This window comes from Ips typographus, linkage group LG3 (genome assembly GCF_016097725.1).
Source record: "Ips typographus isolate SLU linkage group LG3, UJ_Ityp_2.0, whole genome shotgun sequence".
Lineage (NCBI taxonomy): Eukaryota > Metazoa > Arthropoda > Insecta > Coleoptera > Curculionidae > Ips > Ips typographus.
The window spans coordinates 12,887,137-12,913,941 of record NC_138424.1 but is presented as its reverse complement, the minus strand read 5'-3'; the positions used below and the strand labels follow the sequence as shown (position 1 = coordinate 12,913,941).

Genomic DNA, 26,805 nt, shown 5'->3' with positions numbered 1-26,805 from the left:
AGTATATAAGTACTTATATAAGTTCCACGTCTTAAGCATTTAATAAGAGTGGCTTGTTCCTTTTCTAAAGTAATAACATGTCCCTTTTCTACCGTTTTGTCTAACAGATTGTGTTTCAACCCTGGCACAATTATAGCTTCAAATTAATTGAATGTCCCTGACATTTAGTATGTAAAATGCCTAGCCTGTTTGACTTCATAACTTCACCATTTGCGATATCTATATAAACGTGTTAGTATTTTGATATTAAACATGTAAAGTTCTAGGTTTTTTTGAGCAAAATGGTATTTGCCCGTGAATCAATAATGAAATTTGTACTTACAGGGCGGGTTTTACATGATTTAGCCGAATATATTGCATTTGCCTCCTCTGCTGCATTGGCTGAACTATTATTTGGGTTATGATGTAGATTACCATTATCGCTGTTTCCAGAAAACCTATGAAAACCTTTTGTAAATCCTCTTTGATGGTGGTGTCTGTAACGAAGTTACGAATATTTTTCTGTTTGGTTTACTAAGCCGTCGTTAGTACCGTTGGATTTGCGGCGATATGCAGATAAGGAATCCATTAATAGAAGCCGTTTAGTAAAGTAACCAGTGCTAGGACGTTGCCAAAATACGATAAGCCGTATTATTAAGTTATTATATTTTCTCAGGATTGGCCAGTCCGATTTTTACCATTCTTGTTGGAAACCATGGGTAATATTACAGGGTTTACAACAATGCTGCAGTAGGATAGCGCGTAATAGGAAATTAGTGGTTTGCGTTTCCTGTAATTATAATTCGCGAGTTGACGTAGCTGGCTAGGTTGGCCGAAGCGTACCGTTTTCCTGCAGTACTGCGTTTCGGTACGCGTCACTCGAGTAGGGCCGTGTTTCCCACTACCCGACAGTGGGGGAATCGGACTGTCTATAAACTAGCGTGCGCCGTCAGTTCGTTCTCTGTTGAGATCACTAGCTCCCCGAGCAACATCTCAACCTCCCAGCAGCACCGCCGCAACACAGTAAGTATACCTGTTTAGTGGTTAGCTCTCTAGTGCACTGTGTACCTGTTATTTGAACACCGAGGCTCGCTAGACCGGGTGTTCGTTCCCTGTTACTCCAACCCTGTACCGCCGTTGTTGTAGCGTCGTGGCTCGCTAGACCGGGCGCTGCTGTAACGGTCACGTCACCTGTTTTCATTGCAAACGCTACATGGTTCGCTAGACCGGGCGTTTGCACCGTTAGTCCCAGTCCGGCCATTTTTCCGGCCCTTTTACTTCAGTAGCATCGTGGCTCGCTAGACCGGGTGCTACGCCATATATCCGGCACTGTAGGCTTCTATACAAACACTACATGGTTCGCTAGACCGGGGTTTGTATACTTTCCCCGATAGGCCAATTTCCGGCCCTAGTTTACTCTGTAGCGTCGAGGTTCGCTAGACCGGGCGCTACACGATAGTTCCACCTTCAACACAAACGCTACATGGTTCGCTAGACCGGGCGTTTGTGTCATTTAGTAGTCCGGCCGCACTTCCTGGCCTGTCTTTTGTTGACTACGCTACATGGTTCGCTAGACCGGGCGTAGGAGGCAAGTTTCTAGATCCCGTTGCCAACAAGAACCACTACAAGGCTCGTAAAGACCGGGTGGTTCAGTAATACCCTGTTACAACTCTTTTACCGACCCGTGACACCGTAACTTTATTTGCACTAGGACGGTTAATTGCTTAGTTGTAAACGTAGACCTGCATTGACCCTGTAATTAACTTTGATTCATTTTGTACCTGTAACATTCATTGCACTGCGTGGCTTTTTAACTTTCTGCATTATACCGTTGACCTGTTTTGCATCGCATCCGACCCGTACCGTAACTAAGTTGCACACTCTCACTCTCGTTCTTGTTTAATTAAGGGGAAGGGGGATTTAAGATACGTTTGTTTGCATAAGTATTTGCTTAGTAAGTTTGCTGGCATTGTAAGTTAATCACATAGAATATACGTTAGTTGATTGGTACTTTGGCTTTTATTAGCGTTGTCACCAACTGAACCACTGTTACCACAGATTGTCGGGAACCTTGTCTCCAGCTGTATAAAAGCTACCAAGGCATACGAATTGTGTTTCCTGGTTCACATTTCGAAAATTCTAATTACTTTCTTAAAACCAGGTGGCGCCCGAGGCAATTCTCATTAACTTTTGTTCTAGAACATACTTTAATTCGAACTCCCGAATAAATAGCGTCACAAAATTGGCGCCGAGCAGGGACCGTATTTCTGTTTTCTGATTGTGACAGTGGGACAGTACTTTTCTTTCAAAAGTAGTACAATAACTTGTTTTTTTTTTGAGTGTGCAACTTGGTTGGGGAAACCCAACATAACTCGACGCCTGTATTATATACGTCATGCTTGTAACTTTTACACCGCCGGCCTTATACGCACGTTTGCTTTGGTTTGGTTGCTAGTTAGCTTGTTAGTTGCTATTTAGATCCACAAATAGAGTAGCCCCTGTTCCTGTAATATCCTATCATGAATACCGAACAGAGAGAGGATTTACCGTTCGAAACTACCGCCGGTGCCACCGAACCTCTTGACTCCAAAATCGCGATAATATGCCAACTAAAGAAAGATGCTTGATCGTTGAATTATCCAAGATTGGATTAGACACCAGTGGCACCACAGAGGTGTTAAGAAAACGCCTAATGCTTATTTAATGGGTGGAGAATCAACCCCAATAGTCAAAACTGCACCATTTTCTTTCCCTGCAGTTTATACCGAACCGACCACTACCACAGTAACTTTGCCCCCGACTACCGTAGTAGTTAAAGTTACCGAGTCACTTACGACGACCGCCCCCATTTTTACAACGCCATCGACGTGGGTACTTCACGCCCCATCCCAGTTGCAATACCGCCCTAACGTTCACTTCGGCTCATACAACTCTACCGATTTCCGGTTCCGAGCCCCCCCTTTATCTTTGACTTTACCGGTGACTTATCCCTGGATACCGCCCATGACCACAGCCAATGAGGCGTTAACAAAGCCACTTTCCTGTCTGCCGGAACCCACGCCACGCCGACCCTGAACCGGCAAACAACCATGTATTTTCGAGCTCAAGACTGGAAAGTCTACTTTAATGAACAGGATGATCCTGTTGCTTTCCTGGAGCAATTAATGGAGATTTGCGCCGCTAATCAAATCCATCCCGATTTATTAGTGCCGCAATTACCTATGGTGTTGCGTGGTAATGCGCTATTGTGGTTCCGAAACAACCGGCACCGTTGGGCGACGTGGCAGCAATTTGAGGCTGATTTCCGCACTTTTTATTACCCTCTGGACTATGATGATCTTGAGGCACAGATAAGCCGCAGATTGCAAAAACAAGGGGAATCTGTCAGCCTGTACTTTACTGACTTACAAACTATGATCCGCCGACATGGCAGTATTACACCCGAACAGGAGTTACGTTGGTTGTACCGCAATATGACACCACAATTAAGACAGATGGTCCGGCCGACCGACTTTTACGATGTGTTAACCCTGTCACAGAAAGCCCGTGAGACCGAACGCCTCTTGGAGGAGGTAAGGCAGGCAGAGGCATGTAGTTACCGCCCTCAACCTGAGTTTACTAGAGTGAATAGTAATCAGGAAACGACCGTAAAATCACAACCAGTACCCGAGACACGGGTTACCGTACCAGGCCGCCCACGACCAAATGAAGTGAGTCGACAGCCTCGCCCCAACCAGTTTCTCAATACAACGCACAACAGGCCACCTCAACACCCATCCCGTACCGAAAACCGTCAGGATGCTCCCGTGGGCAATCCTGGAGGAATATGTTGGCGTTGTGGAGAGACCGGGCATTTCCGTACAGAATGTACACGTCCATCCCGTCTGTTCTGTTCCAGATGTGGAAAACAAGGTGTACAGTCTCGGCATTGTAATTGTGCACGGCCGGAAAACTAGAAGGGCGTTGTGATAATACGAGGAAAGCACAACCGCCCGACGTAACAGCCTCGACCCACCTTGTTCCGACCGTTACCGCCTGTCAGCCGTCATCTGTAAATACCGTTCAGCCGTCAAACCCCATTTTACCGACCGTTACCTTAGCTAACGTTACCGTACCGCCTGTTCCTGTCACTGTCATACCGTACCACCTGTTCCTGTCACCTGTCATACCGTACCACCTGTTCCTGTCACCTGTCATACCGTACCACCTGTTCCTGTCACCTGTCATACCGTACCACCTGTTCCTGTCACCTGTCATACCGTACCGCCTGTTCCTGTCACCTGTCATACCGTTCCACCTGTTCCTGTCACCTGTCATACCGTACCACCTGTTCCTGTCACCTGTCACACCGTACCACCTGTTCCTGTCACCTGTTATACCGTACCACCTGTTCCTGTCACCTGTTATACCGTACCAAGTATACCGCCGACAAAGTAACATTACCGTACCGACCGTGTCTGCAACCTGTTGTACCGTACGACCGTTAGTAGACATAAACGTGACGTTACTCCAGTACTAAAGTACCTAACGTTACTACCAGTTACCCTGTACCGACCGAGACGTTGGATAAGGATTCTGGTACAAAAGACTACGTTCATCCGACCGCAACACCAGACCTTACCGTACCGACCGTCCCAGTACCGTCTGTTGCTGATATACCAGCAGCAGTTACCGCCCTTAATGCTTTCGTGTCAACTGACAACCGACCCCACATCTCTGTCAGAATATTTGACACAGACTTTATGGCATTAGTAGACACTGGTGCTGCCCGTTCATACGTAGGGGCCGTGGTACGACAGTTGTGTCTTAAGCACGATTGCACACCTCTCCGTCCAGCCGTTGAAAACGCTAAAGTTGCAAACGGCAGTAAGGTAGATATTACCGAGGCTTTCAGGGTCAAACTGACTTTTGAGGGCTACCCGACTGTAACGGAGGTGTTGCACTATTTACCAGGGTTGACCGTATTTATCGTGCTTGGTATGGACCTACTGGGAAAACATCCATTTCAAGTAAATTTGCAGACAAGGGCTGTACAAATAGTAAGCCCCAGACCAGTCAGTATACCGAAAAAGATTAGTCCAGTCAACACCATTGATCCGCCTGAGCCCTTAGCGTTGACTGAAACCGAAAATACCAGACTGCTACAGTTTTTGAACACCGAACTTCCAAAGTTCGATCGAATTAGCGGTGTAACTCCACTAACCACACATACCATTCATTTGGAACAAACCGAACCGATTAAGCAACGCTATCACCCTCGCAATCCTCGTATGCAGGAGATTATTAATACCGAGGTAAAGCAGATGTGCAAGACGGTATTATTGAGCCGTCAACTAGTCCGTGGAGTTCCCCTGTAGTAATTGTCCGTAAAAAGGATGGTAAGCACCGTTTCTGTATTGACTTTCAAAAAGTCAATGACGTTACCCGAAAAGATGCATACCCGTTACCGTTTATTAATGCAATCTTGGACAAACTCCGCCGTGCCCGTTATATATCCAGTATGACTTGAAACAGGGTTACTGGCAAGTAGCTCTCGATAAAGCTAGCAAACCAATTACGCATTTACGGTGCCGGGCATGGGCTTGTTTCAATTCAAAGTCATGCCATTTGGTTACACTCAGCTCCCGCTACATTTCAACGATTAATGGATAGAGTCATCGGCCCTGATCTGGATCCGTACTGTTTTGCGTATCTGGACGACATTATTGTTCTTGGTGAAACTTTTGAACAACATCTCGACAACCTGTCCGAGGTATTCCGTCGTCTCAGAGCTGCAAATCTTAGACTTAATCCAGAAAAGTGCCAGTTTTGCCGAAAATCCCTACGTTACTTGGGTCACCTGGTTACATCCAATGGTATCTGTACCGACCCAGAAAAAGTGTCAGCTATTCAAAATTTGCCGGCCCCAACTACCGTAAGAGGTGTCCGCCGTTTCTTAGGCATTGCCTCTGGTACCGTCGTTTTGTGAAAGGCTTTTCCCAGATTGCCTCTCCCCTAAACCGACTATTAAAAAAGGGAGTCAAGTGGTCCTGGTCAGAAGACCAACAGCAAGCATTTGAGCAGCTAAAGATATGCTTAACCGAAGCCCCTATTTTGGCATGTCCAGATTTTTCCCGACCGTTTGTACTACAAACGGATGCGTCGGATCATGGGCTAGGTGCTGCATTAATACAGCATGATTCCAATGGAGACCACATCATAGCTTATGCAAGCAGAACGCTGACAGCTACCGAGCGGAAGTTTTCGGTGACCGAGAAAGAATGCTTAGCAATAGTCTGGGGAGTTGAAAAGATGCGACCGTACCTGGAAGGTTACCGTTTTACCGTGTGACTGATCACCAGTCGTTACGTTGGCTACACTCCTTAAAAAGCCCGTCCGGACGTCTAGCACGCTGGAGTTTATCTCCAACAATTTGATTTTGAAATCAAGTACCGTAAGGGAGTTTTGAATAAAGTCGCGGATGCTCTGTCACGAGATCCGGTTCCGACAACGTCTACCGATCCGCCAGACTCCGTAGCAGTAATTGAAGACTTTGAGCCGTGTTCTTGGTATCTGGCCAAGAAGAAAGCCGTTGAGAACAATCCTAGCGAGTTTCCCGATTACTGCATAAAAGACGGCCGCCTGTTCCGACATTTCTGGGATATAAATGAAGGCACCACCGCCGAACCGAACGCGCCTTGGAAATTTTGGCCCAAAAACTGCTCGTGAACCCGTTTTGCGGCAGAACCATAATGAACCGACCGCCGGACACTTGGGAATAGCAAAAACTACCGTCCGTATTGCCCAACGTTATTACTGGCCGGGAATGATGCGTGATATTGCTAAATATGTCCGTAATTGTTCCTCCTGTCAAAGATATAAGCTTTCACAGCAGGCACCTCCAGGCCAGATGCAACCGTCTCGTAACAACAATCCTTGGGAAACCGTCAGTACCGATTTAGTTGGCCCTTTACCTCGTTCGGCCAAAGGAAACAACTACCTAGTAGTTTTCCAGGACCGTTTCACTAAATGGGTACAGTGTCGAGCGATAAGGAAGGCAACAGCCCGTGCCGTAAGCCAGGCTTTCTACGAGGAGATTGTAACTCGTTTCGGTTGTCCAAAGACTGTGCTGTCCGACAATGGCACCCAATTTACGGCCAACCGTTTAAACAGTTGCTTGAGGAGTTAGGAATAGCTCACCGTTTCACTCCGCCGTATACGCCTCAAGCTAATCCTGTCGAGCGTACTAACAGACGCTCAAGACCATGATGCGCAATTCTGCGAGAATGATCATCGCAAGTGGGATGTCTTTCTGCCGGAATTAGTGTTTGCCATAAACACATCACAACATGACTCTACCGGGTTCACGCCCGCGTACCTGAATTTGGCCGTGAGTTAGAGCCCCAAAGGCTCTGTATCGTTTTGCTAGGCCGGAAACCGACCGTACCGAACCGTCCGTGGAGCCCCAGTTCTCCGATATTGAGGAGCATAATAGCCGCCTCAAACAGCTTTGTGATATTTTGAGCTGGTCCGTCTAAATCTGAGTCGGGCGTTCACCACTCAGAGCCGCCACTACAATCTCCGGCGACGCGAGTGGAGATGTCACCTGGGAGATCAAGTTTTCCGCAGGGAAAATCCTCTGTCCTCCGCTGTCCGAGGTTTCGCCTCGAAACTAGCGCCTAAATACTCAGGGCCGTATACCATTGTCAAAGTTGTTTCTCCCGTGGTCTATGATCTTAAAGATCGTACCGGTAAAACCCTGCGGCATGTTCACATCAAGGACCTCAAGATGGCTCATGTTGGTGCCTCTCTTGATTCTGATTTAGGGGTTGGGCGATCGTAAGTAAGACGGGTCAACTGTAACCGCGGAAACCACGATTCTTCTTCAACCATGAGAGTAGATTTTGGTACCTTGACCGACAGAACCCTGTCTGCTTTAGATGACCGGAGTAACCAACCGAATTCCCAAGTCCCGCCAAAGATTGCCGGGTGAACCCCCCATGGTGTGCCTCCTGAAGCGGTACCGTCCGTCAAGCAAACCCGTTTCCTAACCGCCGCCGCTGCCAAAACCCGAATGGCTCGAATCAAGCGGGAGGCACAAGCCCTACGGGCTCCGTTACGGAAAACTGTATTGCCCTCCAGCTCCGATCCCACTCTGGCAACGTCTCGGCCCTCCATTTGCATAATTTCCGATATCCGTTTGCGGCCGCCTTTCCGGGGGTCCTTAAATACTACAGCCGATAACGAAAATTTGCGGCGTTTGCAGTGGGCGGTTGAACACGCGGAAGAGATCTTTCCCGAACCGGCCCGCCCAGTTACTGAAGTCCATCCACGGCCTGTTCCGTAATTCCAACCGCTGACGAGCCGTCGGTGGTTGCGGAGGTTGTGGATGGACAAAGGTGGCGGATGAAGTCGCGCCACGCCCAACCCAGCGATGTGGTCGGCAGCGTTGGTAGCCCAGCTGCGGAAGCTGCGCCCGCCACATGTTCCCGGGACCCGCAGATTTCGGCGACATCTGCGGACCAGCACCGGCCAGCGCATACACATCAACGTGCCGTAGCTCGGAAAAGTAAAGGTGTCACCGCCAGGGATTGGGCTGCTTTCTGTCCCCTCTCTCTTTTCCCTCATCCCCGTGTCCGAACTTAATGAAACACAGAATTTACGTTTCCGTGCCGTTTGCGGTTTTTTTTTTTTTGAGGTCTGGTGCAGGAATATATTTTTTTTTTTGCCCGTTTTGTTGTCCTTGCAGACAGTTTGGAATGTTTACTAGTTTTTTTTAAAAATCTTGTCCGTTAGGGATGTCCCTCTCGCCAGTGTTGGAATTGTCCACTGAGGATCACTGTTTGGAGCTGATGTTGGCAATGGACGAAGACGTGACCGCTGAGGTGAGGGCGCCGCCCTCTCCGGTTACACTAAAAATGCCGCTGGTCTGGAAGATCGCCCCATCAACCTCTGCCGACCGAGCGCCGCGGCTGGTACCAGCAGTATGGACCGAGGAACTGAATTCCCCGGCCGCGTCCGACCCCGCCCCGTACGTACCTCCGGCGGAGATACCGCTATTCCTGCCTGTTAAAAAGGGGTTGTGTTGGAGGTGGGGAGCGAAGGTCATCACCGGGCCAACTGCACGCGTCCGCCGATTCTGTTCTGTTCGAGGTGTGGGCACCGGGACCGCCTTACCAAGACTTGCCCCTGCGCGCCGTGGTTCCCGGAAGAAGGGAAGACGGTGCTACCAGCCCCCGAGAGACACGCGTCCGCTCGTCGGTACGTATCTCGTGGTACGCAGTGTTCCATGGACCGCGAAAGGTCGGGTCGGCATTGTGACAGGTGTGGGAGAGTGAGCCGTGCAGTGTCGTGGCGCGATTTCCGTTAATGTCGTTTCCGTTTGTTTTTTTTTTCTCGCCTATAGTGTGGGGCAATTAGTTGGGTAGTTTAGGTTGAAATGTGTTAATAACTGTTAAGTTAAGTAGTTGAGTAAGACTAGGAGAAGTGAGAGAGCATTGTGTTTGAATTATTTGCAAAAAAAGTAAACTAGTTTTCTTTTTTTTACCGAAGAGAGAGGGGTGTGTAACGAAGTTACGAATATTTTCTGTTTGGTTACTAAGCCGTCCGTTAGTACCGTTGGATTTGCGGCGATATGCAGATAAGGAATCCATTAATAGAAGCCGTTAGTAAAGTAACCAGTGCTAGGACGTTGCCGAAATACGATAAGCCGTATTATTAAGTTATTATATTCTCAGGATTGGCCAGTCCGATTTTTACCATTCTTGTTGGAAACCATGGGTAATATTACAGGGTTTACAACAATGCTGCAGTATGATAGCGCGTAATAGGAAATTAGTGGTTTGCGTTTCCTTGTAATTATAATTCGCGAGTTGACGTAGCTGGCTAGGTTGGCCGAAGCGTACCGTTTTCCTGCAGTACTGCGTTTCGGTACGCGTCACTCGAGTAGGGCCGTGTTTCCCACTACCCGACAGTGGGGGAATCGGACTGTCTATTAAAACTAGCGTGCGCCGTCAGTTCGTTCTCTGTTGAGATCACTAGCTCTCCCGAGCAACATCTCAACCTCCCAGCAGCACCGCCGCAACACAGTACCTAAGTATACCTGTTTAGTGGTTAGCTCTCCTAGTGCACTGTGTACCTGTTATTTGAACACCGAGGCTCGCTAGACCGGGTGTTCGTTCCCTGTTTACTCCAACCCTGTACCGCCGTTTGTTGTAGCGTCGTGGCTCGCTAGACCGGGCGCTGCTGTAACGTTCACGTCACCTGTTTTCATTGCAAACGCTACATGGTTCGCTAGACCGGGCGTTTGCACCGTTAGTCCCAGTCCGGCCATTTTTCCGGCCCTTTTACTTCAGTAGCATCGTGGCTCGCTAGACCGGGTGCTACGCCATATATCCGGCACTGTAGGCTTCTATACAAACACTACATGGTTCGCTAGACCGGGTGTTTGTATACTTTTCCCCGATAGGCCAATTTCCGGCCCTAGTTTACTCTGTAGCGTCGAGGTTCGCTAGACCGGGCGCTACACGATAGTTCCGTATCCAACACAAACGCTACATGGTTCGCTAGACCGGGCGTTTGTGTCATTTAGTAGTCCGGCCGCACTTCCTGGCCCTGTCTTTTGTTGACTACGCTACATGGTTCGCTAGACCGGGCGTAGGAGGCAAGTTTCTAGATCCCGTTGCCAACAAGAACCACTACAAGGCTCGTAAAGACCGGGTGGTTCAGTAATACCCTGTTACAACTCTTTTACCGACCCGTGACACCGTAACTTTATTTGCACTAGGACGGTTAATTGCTTAGTTGTAAACGTAGACCTGCATTGACCCTGTAATTAACTTTGATTCATTTTGTACCTGTAACATTCATTGCACTGCGTGGCTTTTTAACTTTCTGCATTATACCGTTGACCTGTTTTGCATCGCATCCGACCCGTACCGTAACTAAGTTGCACACTCTCACTCTCGTTCTTGTTTAATTAAGGGGAGGGGGGATTTAAGATACGTTTGTTTGCATAAGTATTTGCTTTAGTTAAGTTTGCTGGCATTGTAAGTTAATCACATAGAATATACGTTAGTTGATTGGTACTTTTGGCTTTTATTAGCGTTGTCACCAACTGAACCACTGTTACCACAGATTGTCGGGAACCTTGTCTCCAGCTGTATAAAACCTACCAAGGCATACGAATTGTGTTTCCTGGTTCACATTTCGAAAATTCTAATTACTTTCTTAAAACCAGGTGGCGCCCGAGGCAATTCTCATTAACTTTTGTTCTAGAACATACTTTAATTCGAACTCCCGAATAAATAGCGTCACATGTCTATTTTCTTGGTTTGAACTTTGACCTCTCTGATAATAATAACCTTGTTGATCTCTTCTTGAAATTGTTAATTCTAGAGTTAGACAACAATTATCCACTATCAATAATCAAAAAAATTCTCAACAAACAAAACAATACCAAAGTTGAAAGTAAACCAAAAGACGAAGAACTAACATGTTTTAAAATACCATTCATACCATTATCAACTAAAATTAAGAATGTTATCCAAAGCTACGAAACCGCAGCAAAGCAAAGGTAGGTAAAATGTAGTGATTGAAAGTCTCTAAAGAGAAACAACTTGCTTCTAATTTAATACACCATTTCACAGGACATAACTTTACCAATCAAATGTGAACTCGAGTTTTGGTTAATTTATTTTTGGTTAGTAGATGTTTTACAAGTATCCTTGTAGGTGAATGATGTTCAAGTTAACTAATAGAGCTAAATAAATATCAGTACTTACCTCACCCTGTAGAACTAAGTAAAAAACATTGATAATCAGTTAATAAATAAAAAATGCCTTTTTATTAACATCATACAATAAAAAACCACTTAAACACTATGGTGTGTTGACAACACTACAAAACAGAAAGATACAATAAAACTAGCGACACATAGGACACTAAATTGCATCACTTTTGAGGGAAGTATTTGCCCTCTTTTGTGGTCCCTGTATAGTAAAGCAACTTATCTTCAAACATCTGCAGGCCTTTGTAGTCGATATCACTTTAAATTGTTTAAAGGGTTATGAAGACGCTTGAGATAACTGAATCGGTCATCCTCATTGAATATTTGCAAGCAAAACCAGTGTTTTCTTAAAGAGTTTTGCTACAAAGTAAATAAGTTGAGTAGAGACATTGAATGAGGTTATAAGTGCAACTTACCAGATTTTTGGGCTGTGGCTACTGATAAAGTATTGTTATCGCGACCGCTTGGCGCGAGATTTAAAATTTCCGAATTTTAGTTCTGTTTTGCGTCTTAATGGTCAAATCTACGGTATTGAAAAAATTACAAGTATATAGCCGAAAATGTGCTCTACAACTTTTATCTAAAGCGTTTTTTCATTAAATGAACCGTACAGGCGCAAAAAAATCAAAACCGTTTTCCCATGTTGATCTCCTATGTGGAGGGTGCTCTTTGACACCTGGTATATGTTAAATAATACTTTGATAAGTTTTTATCTATTAAAAAAAGTTTACATCATGCTGTATATCAATACATTCTTGTATTTTAATGGCAGTAAATTAAAATATAAATGACGGTTAGTCCTAACTTAAAATATTGTTTGTCAGGTTTTCTCTTCTGCCATTAATTAAAGCTACTGGAATCACAAGTAATATTCACTTACTAAATTTCAGGGTTGCTGTTCAGTCCAGACACAGGCAATGTTATTTATGCCAGTGCATGTGATGGATGGCGTTTTACAACCAAAGACATTTGCCGCATGATAATAGATAAAGTGAAAAATGAGAAAGTAGAGACCCTTAACAAGAAAATGTGGAATTTTGATTTTTGGGTGGACTCTCAAGGAAACGTCAAGTCTGGAGCCGTGACAAAACAAAAGACAAACATATTTTCACAGTTTTGTCTTCGCACTATTCTACACGTCTATCAGACGGTTCCCATCAAGATGGATAAAACCGATCTACTTTTAAAATCTTGAAGACCCTAAAAATAACGGGTCCAACGCGAGAAATGCTGTTCACGACCAATGGCAGGCAACAAGTGAAACTACTTCTGTCTACTTGGAGCCGTCTTGCTAAAAAAGTATTTCTTCAAACATTAAATGTAATTCCCTCACCTAAAGAGATAAAGACACCTACTTGAATTAATGTGTAGAGCTTTATGTCCTACCTTAAACGATTTGATATAGACAGTCCAACCTATTGCTACGTTTCAAAGCTATTTTCGGTTGATAAGCTGTCTTTGGAAAAGGAGGCTATTAACGTCAGTCATCAGGTGCGAAAACCTAGGCCGATAGTTTCATCGCGCTAAGCCGACGGAACAATCAACAACTGACTAAGCATGTTCCTCGTCATCTACGACCGATGAAGATAAGATTAAATTAATTGAAGATGAACTAGTGATTATCGGTCTGACAAGGATGTTTGTCGGATCGTTACGAATAGGACAACAAGTATATGCTTTGACGAAGGACTATTTGCCAGAAGAATCAAAACTAGCAGAAAATCCTGATGCGTTTGTTGCAACTAATAGAAGTGTCAGTACATTTACAATAAAAAAAAACTATATATTTTGGTTGGAAAGGACATGATTGAAACGGATTGTGTGCCTGCTGGAAAAATTTGTGGTATTGACGGCGTCCACACTGGCGTAAATCGAACTGCGACATTATCTACTTAATTAAATGTAGTGCAGCTGGTTGAGCATCAGGTTCTGCTCCCTGTTGTGCGCTATGCAATTGAACCAGTTGATCCAAAACATCTACCAGTTTTACGCCATGGCTTAAAACTGTTAAGCCAGACGGACTCCGGCATACAAGTAATGATTCAGGAAACGGGTGAATTAATTCTTCTTACAGCTGGAGATGTTCACTTAGAAAAGTGTATCGAAGATCTAAAAATGAAATTTGCCAAAGTTAAATTCAATGTGTCACCACCTATGGTCGCATTAAGAGAAACTGTTCTTAATAATTTTTTTGAGTCGAGGAAAGATAAACGCCTCCGAACCGAACAAATCGTCATAACTGTAAAAGTGGTTTCATTACTTTCACCACTGGCAGAAATAATCAGTAAGAACCACGAATTGTTTACTACCATTGAACAATATGAACAATATGGCTTTATTGATTTAATGAATCGTTATTGTTTACTTAACATGGTAAATACAGCACCACCCCCGAAACCAAAAGTGTTTAAAAGCCAACGGACAAATAAAGCTATATAACAGCTGAAATCGCAATCAACAATACAAAAAATTATTCCCAAAATATTTCTGGAACTGAACATGACGCACCGAAATTGCTTATTGGATCAGCAGTTTCGAAATGGTTTCCAAACTTTCCTAAAGGCTGGACCCATATGTAGCGAACCCCTGACAAACTGCGCTGTGATAGTCGACAATTTAAAATGGGTTGGAAATCTATGTTTGGAGGAGTTAGCCCCCAGTTGATTGCTGCTGAAGGAGGAGCTGCTTACAATACTTTTTAACGATGCTTTCCTGGCTACAGAAGTGCGACTAATGGAACCCAGTTTCACCACTAGTATCCGAGTAGTTCCAGCTATTTTGGGTAACTTTTTGCGTTTCCGTTTTTGGGTGGTACAGAAATACTTTTAATATTCATAATGTATACAAGTACTTCCTGGTATCCAAGTAAATTTTCTAGGCATTATTAGGTATTCCTTTAGCCTTTGTATTTTGTTTATATAAATGAAAAAAAATCCATACATTTTAGCCATATTTAAAACTGTCGCGGGTGAACATTAGATTGGACTTATTTTACCTGTTGTGTATATTTGCCAAAAACGAATTTTAAATATGGCCAAGAACAGTTTAACTTTTATCTTACAACTTTTATTTATCTTACTACTCAACTTTAACTACTTACTTGACTGCATTTTAGGCTAAAGTATTTATCTACCGATCTAGGTACAGCACAGTGAATTTTCCAGCACTATTTGCTAGGTCAGCAAGTTGAATTATCAACAAGCAGAGGTATCAACTTAACAGATCATAAGATCGCTTTAACATTACTAAAGTTGAATACAGGGTAGGGTTTTTAAAGTTTTTTTTAATAATGAAGTCTTAGAAGCTGTGGTTAGATTTTAAACCATCTAAATGACTTACGGTGTATTCGTAACAAAATATGCTACAATTGAGATTTATTTTGATTGAGGAGAATACATAAACGACGTTAAGCCTAAGAAAGATTTTAGCATACCTGCTAGATTTTTTGTTTTCAATTAACTCTTCTAAAATGCATCTTTTTGTAGCATATTAGGAGTTTTAAATTTCATTCTAATTAAAACAATATCGTGGCACTTTATAACACATGCACCCTGCATGCTCGTATACTAACTACTATTCTACTAATAGCGCTATGAAAACTGGACGAAAATTATCTTAAACGAACTTAATAAATAGCTTTCGTGATTAGATATAAATATTCAATCAGATTTAGATAGACTTCTTGTAATCACATATAAACTAATTTTCTTCTTCTGCAAGTTCTCGGGCTTTTTGCCAGGGGAATGGGGGAAGGTCCAAACTCCGTGTAGTTCTCAAAGGTCTGCCTCTACGTTTAATGTCTACGCACATCATTCCGTATACGCGTATGCCAGGTACGCTAGCATAAGTTGGTTAGTCGTGGGACTTTGGACCCTCTACAAAAAATGTTTTTTGTACCATCTAGTATACTATAATTTTTAAACTATGCAACTTGACTAACTTTTCTATTCAAGCCTCCCATGAACTGATATGAGACACCAAATCTAACCTAACCTAACCTAACCTAACCTAACGTACTGCTGTCTGGACATCTGCAGATAACCAAGTAATGCGATTTTCCAGTCCTAATATTTTAAAGGGCCAGAAGGGAACAATCCCTTGGTGCTCTGCATATCCTCATGTCGCTGGTTGGTTCACAAGTTTTTACCAGCGTTATAGCCTTCTAAAAAGTAAATATTTATCACATAATAAATCTATAAAAATTTAAAGAATCAACTTTGTGGGGGTGTCGGGAAATGTATTCAACAATTTCTGCCATAATTTAAGAAATGTAGGAAATGCTTTCTGCACAGTCTTCACCATTCTTTTGTTTTGTTGTTTCTGGCCTTATGTTGCACCTTGTACAAAAATGGATTTTTCAAGTTCATCACATTTAGTGATTGGTTTCGTTTTTTCACTTTTTGTATGTTGGTTGTATGTATGTTTGTTTCTGCATAAACCCTCAAGGTAAATGAAGTACGTTCTTAAATGAGTAATTGGAATGCATAATACATTATTTCAGAATTCAAACCCGAGGCTATCTTGCAGTTGTTATTTATGCGGACCAATAATTGCCTATGTCTAGACTTTAGCTGGATACTATTCTTATATCACTTTCATGAACAGTAAAAGTCCCGATTAACATAATGAATTCAAGATCTCGTTTCAAGTTAATATTCTGTCTCCTAACCACCACATGTCTGGAAGGTTAGGCAATACTCCAATAAAGTTAAGTGCATTTCACTGCTGAAGCATCTTTAATGATTTCCGCGAAGTGATCTAGAAATCACTTCTTGTGCCAAAATATTTATCGTATTTTATCAGTTTTCTGAATCTCGAATTTCGGATAGAATGTCCGGTTTAATAAGGTAATAGTTTATCGTTTCCAAATGTATCTAAACGAAATTATTCAGTTTGGTTTTATATGGTCGATCAAGCTGCCCGATCTATTTATTTTAATAGTTGTTTACCGTATATAACTTTGTGTACAGTTTATCTGGTATGGCTGTGTAATATTCTATCGTACTTTATTCTTGAAAGCAATACAATGCTACATTAGTTTCTATACGTATACGCATCAGATGCAGCATATTCTATACATTATCGTGTTTACTTAAGAAAAATGTAACTCGTTTCGAATGGTTTTATGATTACTGTTTAGCTTACCTGGTTCAATTAAATTAGGAGTCGGTTTACCTACTATGGTGAATACAGCTCATGGGTAAGTGCTAAGGAGGTAAATTGGCCGAGTCTGATTTTGCGGTGTCTGATTCTCTAAATATACAATTCAGGTTTCCCTATCAGCCTAGGTGGTTCCAAAGCCAAAATTGGAAAATATTCTAGTCAAGTTTTGGGAAACAAAAAAGTCTGAAAATTTGAAATTTAAAACTCGCCTAAAGAGGAAACTGTGGAAAATATATTTAAAAGAACAACAATTACGTTACCAGAGGGTCATTTTCAGGTCGGCTTACCCTTCAGTAATCCAAATGATTACTTACAGCTAGGAGAACCTATTAACAAAGCGTACAAACGACATCTAAATCTCCAGAGAAGTTTTTCATCCAACAAAGTATTGTTGGCGGACTATAAAGCCTTTACATTAAAGTATATCCAAAACCGGTATGCGGAAGAAGTCTCCCTGACCTTTAAAAATTAACATTTACCGAAGAAGTATTTTATTCCCCATTATTGCGTAATTAATAATCCAAGTGTTTCTACAAAGTTAAGGGTGGTGCTTGATGTTAGCATGAAAACATCTTTGTGTTTTTTACTTAACGATGTGGTTTTAAAAGGCTACACAGTGCATTCGAAATTAGTGGATATTTCATGTAGATTTCGTTGTTTTAATATGTTTTGACTTGTGATATTAAAAAGATGTTTTTGCAAGTTAGAGTAAACCCAGATCACCATCATCATGTTATGTTTTGTTGTGATTCCAAATTTTTCAAAGTTACACCGTGGTTTTTGCTTTATCGTTAAATGTCGGAGAACAACCAAACAAATTCGGCCGACAATGCGAACAAATTGGGACACGAAGACGACACTAACACAAAACGGGGTGACAAGAAATCCGTTTTTAACTTTTCTTTTCTGCGAGACATGAGAAAAAACGTTTAAGGTAGGTCGTGTAAGCAGCTCTCGTCAAAGAAACAAGTAACCGTATCGGCACATGGCTCAAAGAGTCGCGCCCATCGTACGTCGACGAAGAAGATCGAAATTGCGACGTCGCCGCATATCGAGTAACCAAAACTTACGAAAAAGTCGCACTCGATAGTTGTCTTCCGAATCCAAATATTTTTTATTTCTGTTTTTGTAACCCGTATAAAAAGTTCAAAGAGAAAACAGATGATCAAAATCCGGACGTCGCACACTGGTAGGTTTTTTAAAATCAGTGGCATAAAAGAAATACTTGGAGTTTTATATATTTGGCTAAATATCATTCAAATGTCAAACCATGCTTTCAAAGAACAAGTTGGGTATGATAGAATGTCACATTCTTTTATTATTGTTTGACAGTGATCCGTCAAACTCAAATACATTATTTTTTTCCAGTAAGTTTTTTTTGGATACCTTACGAAGGTTTTGTTGTTATAATTGTAAAATGTAGTTCCAAATTAATAGTTACATTCAGTTATTATTGGTACAAGTAAGAGGAACAATATTATTAATTTGACGGTCCATAAATTATTTTTCTAGTTTAATTAGCTCTGGTGTTTCGTAAATGAACTGTAATTTTAAAAGACGACAAAAACGAAGCGATGAAGTTCTTACATTTTGTCAAATTACTTAATTATTTTTATTGGTTTCTGTACGACATACCAGGTGTCCAAGAGCACCCTGGACATACGAGATTAACCCTCCGTTAGTCTGTTGCCATTTTTTTCGAGTTTGGTCTGGTAGGGTCTAATAAACCCCACAAAATAAAATTGGAAGGAACCCTCGTTCATAATAAGCTTTTGAGCTTTAATTCAAATTTAAATTCCTAATAGGAACTATGCTAAACAACTATCAATATGATTAACTGGTAATAAGCAATGTTCTAGCAACCTGCAGACCGTCAAGAACTTAAATAAACCTTTTACTGACACGTGCAGACACGAAACGGTTTTAGCGGAAGCTTTAAATTGTGTTTCCATTTACTGTGCTATCTTAAACCAATAAATAACACCCGCCAATAGAAGAAAATGTTCCATAAATTTGAATACATATAATGGCAATGTATTTCTCTCGACACTTGCAATAAATACGTTTAATGCAGTATACTGCTAACTTGGTATATTTTTAAAATGTCATATCAAGAAGTGATAACGTTTTTTTTTTGTTTCAGTAGTTGCCGACACATTTACCTGTTGCCAGAGTGCGCAATTTAACAGGTAAACTTAATGAGAAAAAAAAGTTGTTTGTGATAACATATGCACCAAAATGATGCTGATAAGTAACATGTTGATAACATTCACCAATTTGTGTTTAAGCTGGATTAACAAGCCAAACGATTTGACATGGTAATCAACTTGGTAATCTTTTGATACGCATATGTGTTACACATCATGGAAAAAAACTGAAAAATATATCAAATTTTGGTGCACAATATACAAGATGTCCTATCGACAACTAGTTTCAACTAAAAAATATCAATCCTTATACACCAAACTTGTCTATTCTCCACTTTTCACTTTCAGGACAACCTCTAATGTGTTAATCACAATATTTTAGGTGTGTAATGCAGTGTACGTGAGACTGAACTGGACTCAACCATTATGCGCTTGTCCATCGAGATACCGGAATCCATGGTCAGGATCTTTGAACTCAGACGACCTTCATACCACCGAGCTAAGCATTAATAAAAGATCGAGGGTAAGCAGGCCGTAAAGTACTTTTACAACTCCACTAAACAACCCATACGCATTTCCCGATAAGAATCCTATCCATCATTACTTGGCAGGTTGTAAAAGTTTGCAATAATTATCTGGTGCCTGTCGAATAAAAGTACTGTCATAAAAAATAGCTAAAGAGCAAACGCTGATATATACGATAATATTGTTACGATTTTCCCGTGGGTTCACACAAAGTCAATTTAACTCAACAATTAATAAATTTATTTACACTTCAAAACACTCCGTACAATAATTAACACAGCTACTAAAAACACTACTACAATTCCACAATTACTTCGCTATTTAAACTTTACCGCGTTCCCAAATACACTACTACTCTACACTACTAACTCTCGTCGACGCCGCTTCTTTTATATTCACAAACCACGTTCTAGAATGACCGCGAAACGCTTCGCGGGTTGCCTTGACCATTCAAGAATATTCCAGGTAGCGCTTTCTAACTGTGGCCTACTTTAATACGCGCCCGGCCAGATATTGCGGCGCATCGGTTTCAATCTGACTCGAGTATAGTAGGCCCAAACCGTACCACTGCCCCCCTCTTAAAGCTGATCGTCCCGATCCGCTTCATCTAATCCCTGGTATTTCTTGAGTCTGTCCAGATGGACAATTTTCATCTTGCCTTTGGGGCTGCGTTGGACTCTGTACGCGACGTCATTTAACCTTTTTACCACATGGTAAGGTCCCTCCCAGTGTCGTTGCCATCTTTGACTTAATCCTTTGCTCCTCATGGGTTGAAACATCCACACAGCATCACCTTCCTTATAATTGCCACCAGTTGGTCTGTGGTCCAGTGTCATCTTCATACGGTCGTTGTTTGGTTTCATCTTCTCTCTCTCAGGTTCACGAATTGTGCTGGATCCCTTCTGTAACGAACACTGGTCACACCGTTTACACCATTCCTCAACGTCCTTTCTGAAGTTAATCCAGTAAAATCGATCTCTTATTCTAGCCAAAGTCTGGTTTACTCCAAAGTGTCCTCCTCCGCGACTGTCATGTAGTTCTCGCAGCACATTCTCTTTGCAGGAATTGGGCACTATTGTTTGGTAAACAAAACGTTTTCCGTCTGGACTTTCCCATTTGCGAGTAATTAAGTCATCTCGCAGTCGAAGCGAATTCCACTGCAACCAGTAACCCCTTACTGTTGGTCCATATCTGGAAATCTGTTGCCAATCCGGTTTCAGATCCTTCTCCAACCATCTTCTGATTACTTTCAAATCAGAGTCTGAGCGCTGTCCTTTTATTATGTCCTCTTTAGAAACGCTGCACTTCATTCTTTTTGTAGCCTCTTTATCTGTCACCATCGCGATTTGACCAATCCTCCAACCATTAGGAATTTGTCCTTTCCGGTACCTTAAGTCACTATCAAAAGCTTGACGATCCTCTACATATCGCGGTAAATGTCCTTCCGGTTTCCTCATTTCCTGCTCCTGGTTACGCCAGTTCTGCGGGGTCGGTAAACGAGACAGCTGTCTGCAATTCCATTGGTAATGTCCTTTACGTCCACAAATATAACATGTAATGTTTCTTTTAGCAGAGGAGTTCCGGTGATTTGTTCTGATGTCCTGATTTCGTCGACACTGTGGGTTTGGAGAACAAGACCGCTGTCTGCAATTCCTTCTATAGTGTCCTTTGCGTCCACATCGATAACATTCCACTCTAGTGATCGGACGTGATCGGTCTAATTGTGTGGACTGAATATCTCCTAATGCTGCCATTTGTTGCACTATTTGGCCGAACATTGATTCAATTTTATTCATTGGTGTAGCAGCATGATCGGCTGGCGGTTCTCTCTCCTCTTGAATAGTCTCTGGCTGAAAGTCATTGCACGCAGCTTCAATTTCCAGCGCTCGAACCAGTAATTCGCTGTTGTTGCTCCCTTTGAACATCTTCAGCCATTTCTTTACCTCCAGATCTCGAATCCCATCTACAAAATACTGTGCCACAAGTTCTTCTTGGATTTCATCCGGGAAGGCTGGGTAAGCCAGATGCACAAGGCGACGAATTTCGGTTTCAAACTCTTCTAGATTTTCACCAGTTTTCTGCTGTCTTGCCATTAATTGCGTTCGATACAGTCCTTTCTTATGTTGATCCCCATAACGACGTTCTAATGCAGCTACTAATGCTTCATAGTTGCTTCGTTGGGCGATAGGCACCGTCTGTAACAGCTCCAATGCAGGTCCTCGTAATGCCACCACCAGTGCTACAGCCATTTCCTCGTTACTCCATCGATTTGCATTTGCAGCGGCCTCAAATTGGAGTTGGTACATTGCCCATGAAGTTTGACCGTCGTATGTGGGAGGCTTGATCTTGTTGAGCCCGTTTCCGGTGAACACTGTAGAGCTGACTCCTCTGCTGTCAATTTTCCGCTCCAAGTCGCGTAGTTTTATCTCAACATCATTCTGAAATTTATTAATGTCCTCCCGAACATCAATCTGAATTTTATTAATGTCCTCCCGGACATCAATCTGAATTTTACTAATGTCGTCCCGAACATCATTAATGTCTTCCCGAACATCCTTTAATTTTAACTGAACATCACACTCCATCTTTTTGAGACTTTGGGATACATACTCTTGGATTTCTCTCTTGGTCCCCGCTAGAACGTTCAATATTTCTACGTTACGGTTTTCATGCCGCTCTCTGTCTTCTTCATTGTCTTGTTGTCGAATCCTTTCTTGTTCTTCCTTGTTTCGTTTTCGAATCTTTTCTTGTTCTTCTTTGCCTTGTTGTCGAATTCTTTCTTTTTGTTGTCGAATCCTTTCTTCTTGTTGTCGAATTCTTTCTTCTTGTTGTCGAATTCTTTCTTCTTGTTTTTCCTTGTTTTGTTGTCGCATCTTTTCTAGATCTTCTTTGGCTTGTTTAAGCATAGCTTCAAATTGGGCCTCCATGTTTGCACTTTGACGTCTTGTTATTGGCATAAAATAAATTTAACACACCACTGTTCCGAAAATCTCTAGTCCGGTTCTGAACACAAGTCTCTAACCCGAAGTTTAGTTCCAATTCACGTCGCACTAACGTCTGATCCCACTTCTGACACCAATTGTTACGATTTTCCCGTGGGTTCACACAAAGTCAATTTAACTCAACAATTAATAAATTTATTTACACTTCAAAACACTCCGTACAATAATTAACACAGCTACTAAAAACACTACTACAATTCCACAATTACTTCGCTATTTAAACTTTACCGCGTTCCCAAAAACACTACTACTCTACACTACTAACTCTCGTCGACGCCGCTTCTTTTATATTCACAAACCACGTTCTAGAATGACCGCGAAACGCTTCGCGGGTTGCCTTGACCATTCAAGAATATTCCAGGTAGCGCTTTCTAACTGTGGCCTACTTTAATACGCGCCCGGCCAGATATTGCGGCGCATCGGTTTCAATCTGACTCGAGTATAGTAGGCCCAAACCGTAACAATATTTTCCATGTTAATTGTAATCAGAGCCGGTTTCACTTCTGTCTTAAGCTTCTTGCACTCTTCTTCAGCCTTATCATCAATTTGTAAAAACGCTGGTAAAAACTTGTGAACCAATCAGCGAAATGAGGATATGCAGAGCACCAAGGGATTGATCCCTTCTGGCCCTTCAAAACATTAGGACTGGAAAATCGCATTACTTATGTTATCTGCAGATGTCCAGACAGCAGTACGTTAGGTTAGTATAGAAACTATACTGGGTGTCTCAGCTTGTTTGAGCAAAACAAAAAACATTTTAAAATTTGGTGTCTCCTATCAGTTCATGGGAGGATTGAATAGAAAAGTTGGTCAAGTTGCATAGTTTAAAAATGTTACTATACTAGATGGTTCAAAAAACATTTTTTGCAGAGTCGAATGTCCCACGACCAACCAACTTATGCTAGCGTGCCTGGCATACGCGTATACGGAATTATGTGCGTAGACATTAAACGTACAGGCAGACCTTTAGCAATTCGCCCCAGCAATTCGTTTATATGTGATTACCAGAAGTCTATTTAAATCTGATTGAATATTTATATCTATTTAATCACGAAATAAGATAGATAATTTTCGTCCAGTTTTCGTAGCGCAATTAGTAGTGTAGTAGTTAGTATACGACCATGCAGGGTGCATGTGTTACAAAGTGCCACGATATTGTTTTAATTAGAATGAAGTTTAAAACTCCTAATATGCTACAAAGAGATGCATTTTAGATGAGTTAATTAAACACAAAAAATCTAGCAGGTATGCCAAAATCTTTTTTAGGCTTAACGTCGTTTATGTATTTTCCTCAATCAAAGTAAATCTCATTTGTAGCATACTTTGGTACGAATACACCGTAAGTCATTTAAATGGTTTAAAATCTAACCACAGCTTCTAGGACTTCATTATTAAAAAAACACTTTAAAAACATTACGCTGTATTCAACTTCAGAAATGTTAAAGCGATCTTATGATCTGTTAAGTTGATACCTCTGCTTGTGGATCACTTTCAACTTGCTGACCTAGCAAACAGTGCCGGAAAATTCACTGTGCTGTACCTAGATCGGTAGATAAATACTTTAGCCTAAAATGCAGTCAAGTAAATAGTTAAAGTTGAGTAGTAAGATAAATAAAAGTTGTAAGATAAAAGTTAAACTGTTCTTGGCCATATTTAAAATTCGTTTTTGGCAAATATACACAACAGGTAAAATAAGTCCAATCTAATGTTCACCCACGACAGTTTTAAATATGGCTAAAATGTATGGATTTTTTTTCATTTATATAAACAAAATACAAAGGCTAAAAGAATACCTAATAATGCCTAGAAAATTTACTTGGATACCAGGAAGTACTTGTATACATTATGAATATTAAAAGTATTTCTGTACCACCCAAAAACGGAAACGCAAAAAGTTACCCAAAATAGCTGGAACTACTCGGATACTAGTGGTGAAACTGGGTTCCATTAGTCGCACTTCTGTAGCCAGGAAAGCATCGTTAAAAAGTATTGTAAGCAGCTCCTTCTTCAGCAGCAATCAACTGGGGGCTAACTCCTCCAAACATAGATTTCCAACCCATTCTAAATTGTCGACTATCACAGCGCAGTTTGTCAGGGGTTCGCTACATATGGGTCCAGCCTTTAGGAAAGTTTGGAAAGCATTTCGAAACTGCTGATCTAATAAGCAACTTCGGTGCGTCATGTTCAGTTCCAGAAATATTTTGGGAATAATTATTTGTATTGTTGAGAAGCAAGTTGGGGCCATCCGAACATTTTACCCACGCTCCAGATTTTATCGTAAAGGGTTGCCCATCCGGTTCCTACGTCCTCACAAGCCGTCTTAAGTTGAGATTTTAGCTGTTCTATAGCTTTATTTGTCCGTTGGCTTTTAAACACTTTTGGTTTCGGGGGTGGTGCTTTAGTTACCATGTTAAGTAAACAATAACGTTTCATTAAATCAATAAAGCCATATTGTTCATATTCTTCAATGGTAGTAAGCAATTCGTGGTTCTTACTGATTATTTCTGCCAGTGGTGAAGGTAATGAAACCACTTTTACAGACATGACGATTTGTTCGGTTTGGAGGCGTTTATCTTTCATATACTCAAAACATTTATTAAGAACTGTTTCTCTTAATGCGATCATAGGTGGTGACACATTGAATTTAACTTTGGCAAATTTCATTTTTAGATCTTTGATACACTTTTCTAAGTGAACATCTCCAGCTGTAAGAAGAATTAAATCACCCGTTTCCTGAATCATTACTTGTATGCCGGAGTCCGTCTGGCTTAACCCTTTTTTAGGCCATGGCGTAAAACTGGTAGATCTTTTGGATCAACTGGTTCAATTGCATAGCGCACAACGGGGAGCAGAATCTGCTGCTCAACCAACGGCACTACATTTAATTGAGTAGATAATGTCGCGGTTCGATTTACGCCAGTGAGGACGCCGTCAATACCACAATTTTTTCCAGCAGGCACCCAATCCGTCTCAATCATGTCCTTTCTAACCAAAATATATAGTTTTTTTTATTGTAAATGTGCTGACACTTCTATTAGTTGCAACAAAAGCATCAGGATTTTCTGCTAGTTTTGATTCTTCTGGCAAATAGTCCTTCGTCTAAGCATATACTTGTTGTCCTATTCGTAACGATCCGACAAGCACCCTTGTCATACCGATAATCACTAGTTCATCTTCAATTAATTTAATCTTATCTTCATCGGTCGTAGATGACGAGGAACATTCTTGGTCAGTTGTTGATTGTTCCCTCGGCTTAGCGCGATGCGCCGATGAAACTATCGGTCTAGTTCTACGCATCTGATGACTGACGTTTATAATATATATAATAATTAATATACGACGTTAATAAAAGCCTCCTTTTCTAAAGACAGCTTATCAACCGAAAATAGCTTTGAAACGTAGCAATAGGTTGGACAGGCTATATCTAATCGTTTCAGGTAGGGCATAAAGGTCTCTCTACACATGAATTCAAGTAGGTGAATTTATCTCTTTTGGTGAGGGAATTACATTTAATGTTTGAAGAAATACTTTTTTAGCAAGAGGACTCCAAGTAGACAGAAGTAATTTCATTTGTTGCCTGCCATTGGTCGTAAACAGCATTTCTCGCGTTGGATTCGTTATTTTTAGTGTCTTTAAGATTTTAGGTAGATCGGTTTTATCCATCTTGATAGGAACCGTCTGATAGACTTGTAGAATACTGCGAAGACAAAACTGTGAAAATATGTTTGTCTTTTGTTTTGTCACGGCTCCAGACTTGACGTTGCCCTGAGAGTCCACCCAAAAATCAAAATTCCACATTTTCTTGACTTAAGGGTCTCTACTGTATCATTTTTCACTTTATCTATTATCATGCGGCAAATGTCTTTGGTTGTAAAACCCCATCCATCACATACACTGCCAAAAATAATATTGCCTGTGTCTGGACTGAACAGCAACCCTGAAATTTAGTAAGTGAATATTACTTGTGATTCCAGTAGCTTTAATTAATGGCAGAAGAGAAAACTTGACAAACAATATTTTAAGTTAGGACTAACCGTAATTTACATTTTAATTTAGTGCCATTAAAATACAAGAATGTATTGAAATACAGCGTGATGTAAACTTTTTTTAATAGATAAAAACTTATCAAAGTATCATTTAACATATACCAGGTGTCCAAGAGCACCCTGGACATAGGAGATCAACATGGGAAAACGGTTTTGATTTTTTTGCGCCTGTACGG

General features: G+C 41.6%; 1 protein-coding gene and 1 long non-coding RNA gene across 2 annotated transcripts in view; both read left to right on the top strand.

Moving 5' to 3' along the window:
- The window catches only part of LOC145727279 (uncharacterized), a 205,551-nt gene that overhangs the window by 115,035 nt on the left and 63,711 nt on the right, over window positions 1-26,805 (top strand). The gene's annotated exons all lie outside the window — the stretch shown is intronic.
- LOC145726755 (uncharacterized) lies at window positions 965-9,486 on the top strand. The gene is made up of 2 exons (XM_081975985.1): window positions 965-1,002; window positions 8,755-9,486. Exon 2 carries the CDS (start codon window positions 8,757-8,759, stop codon window positions 9,294-9,296), a length of 540 nt encoding a protein of 179 aa, XP_081832111.1. The 5' UTR covers window positions 965-1,002; window positions 8,755-8,756; the 3' UTR covers window positions 9,297-9,486.

Excerpts from the sequence above, each read along its gene's own strand:
- LOC145726755 (XM_081975985.1), top strand. The coding sequence starts at position 8,757 with ATGTCCCTCTCGCCAGTGTTGGAATTGTCCACTGAGGATCACTGTTTG.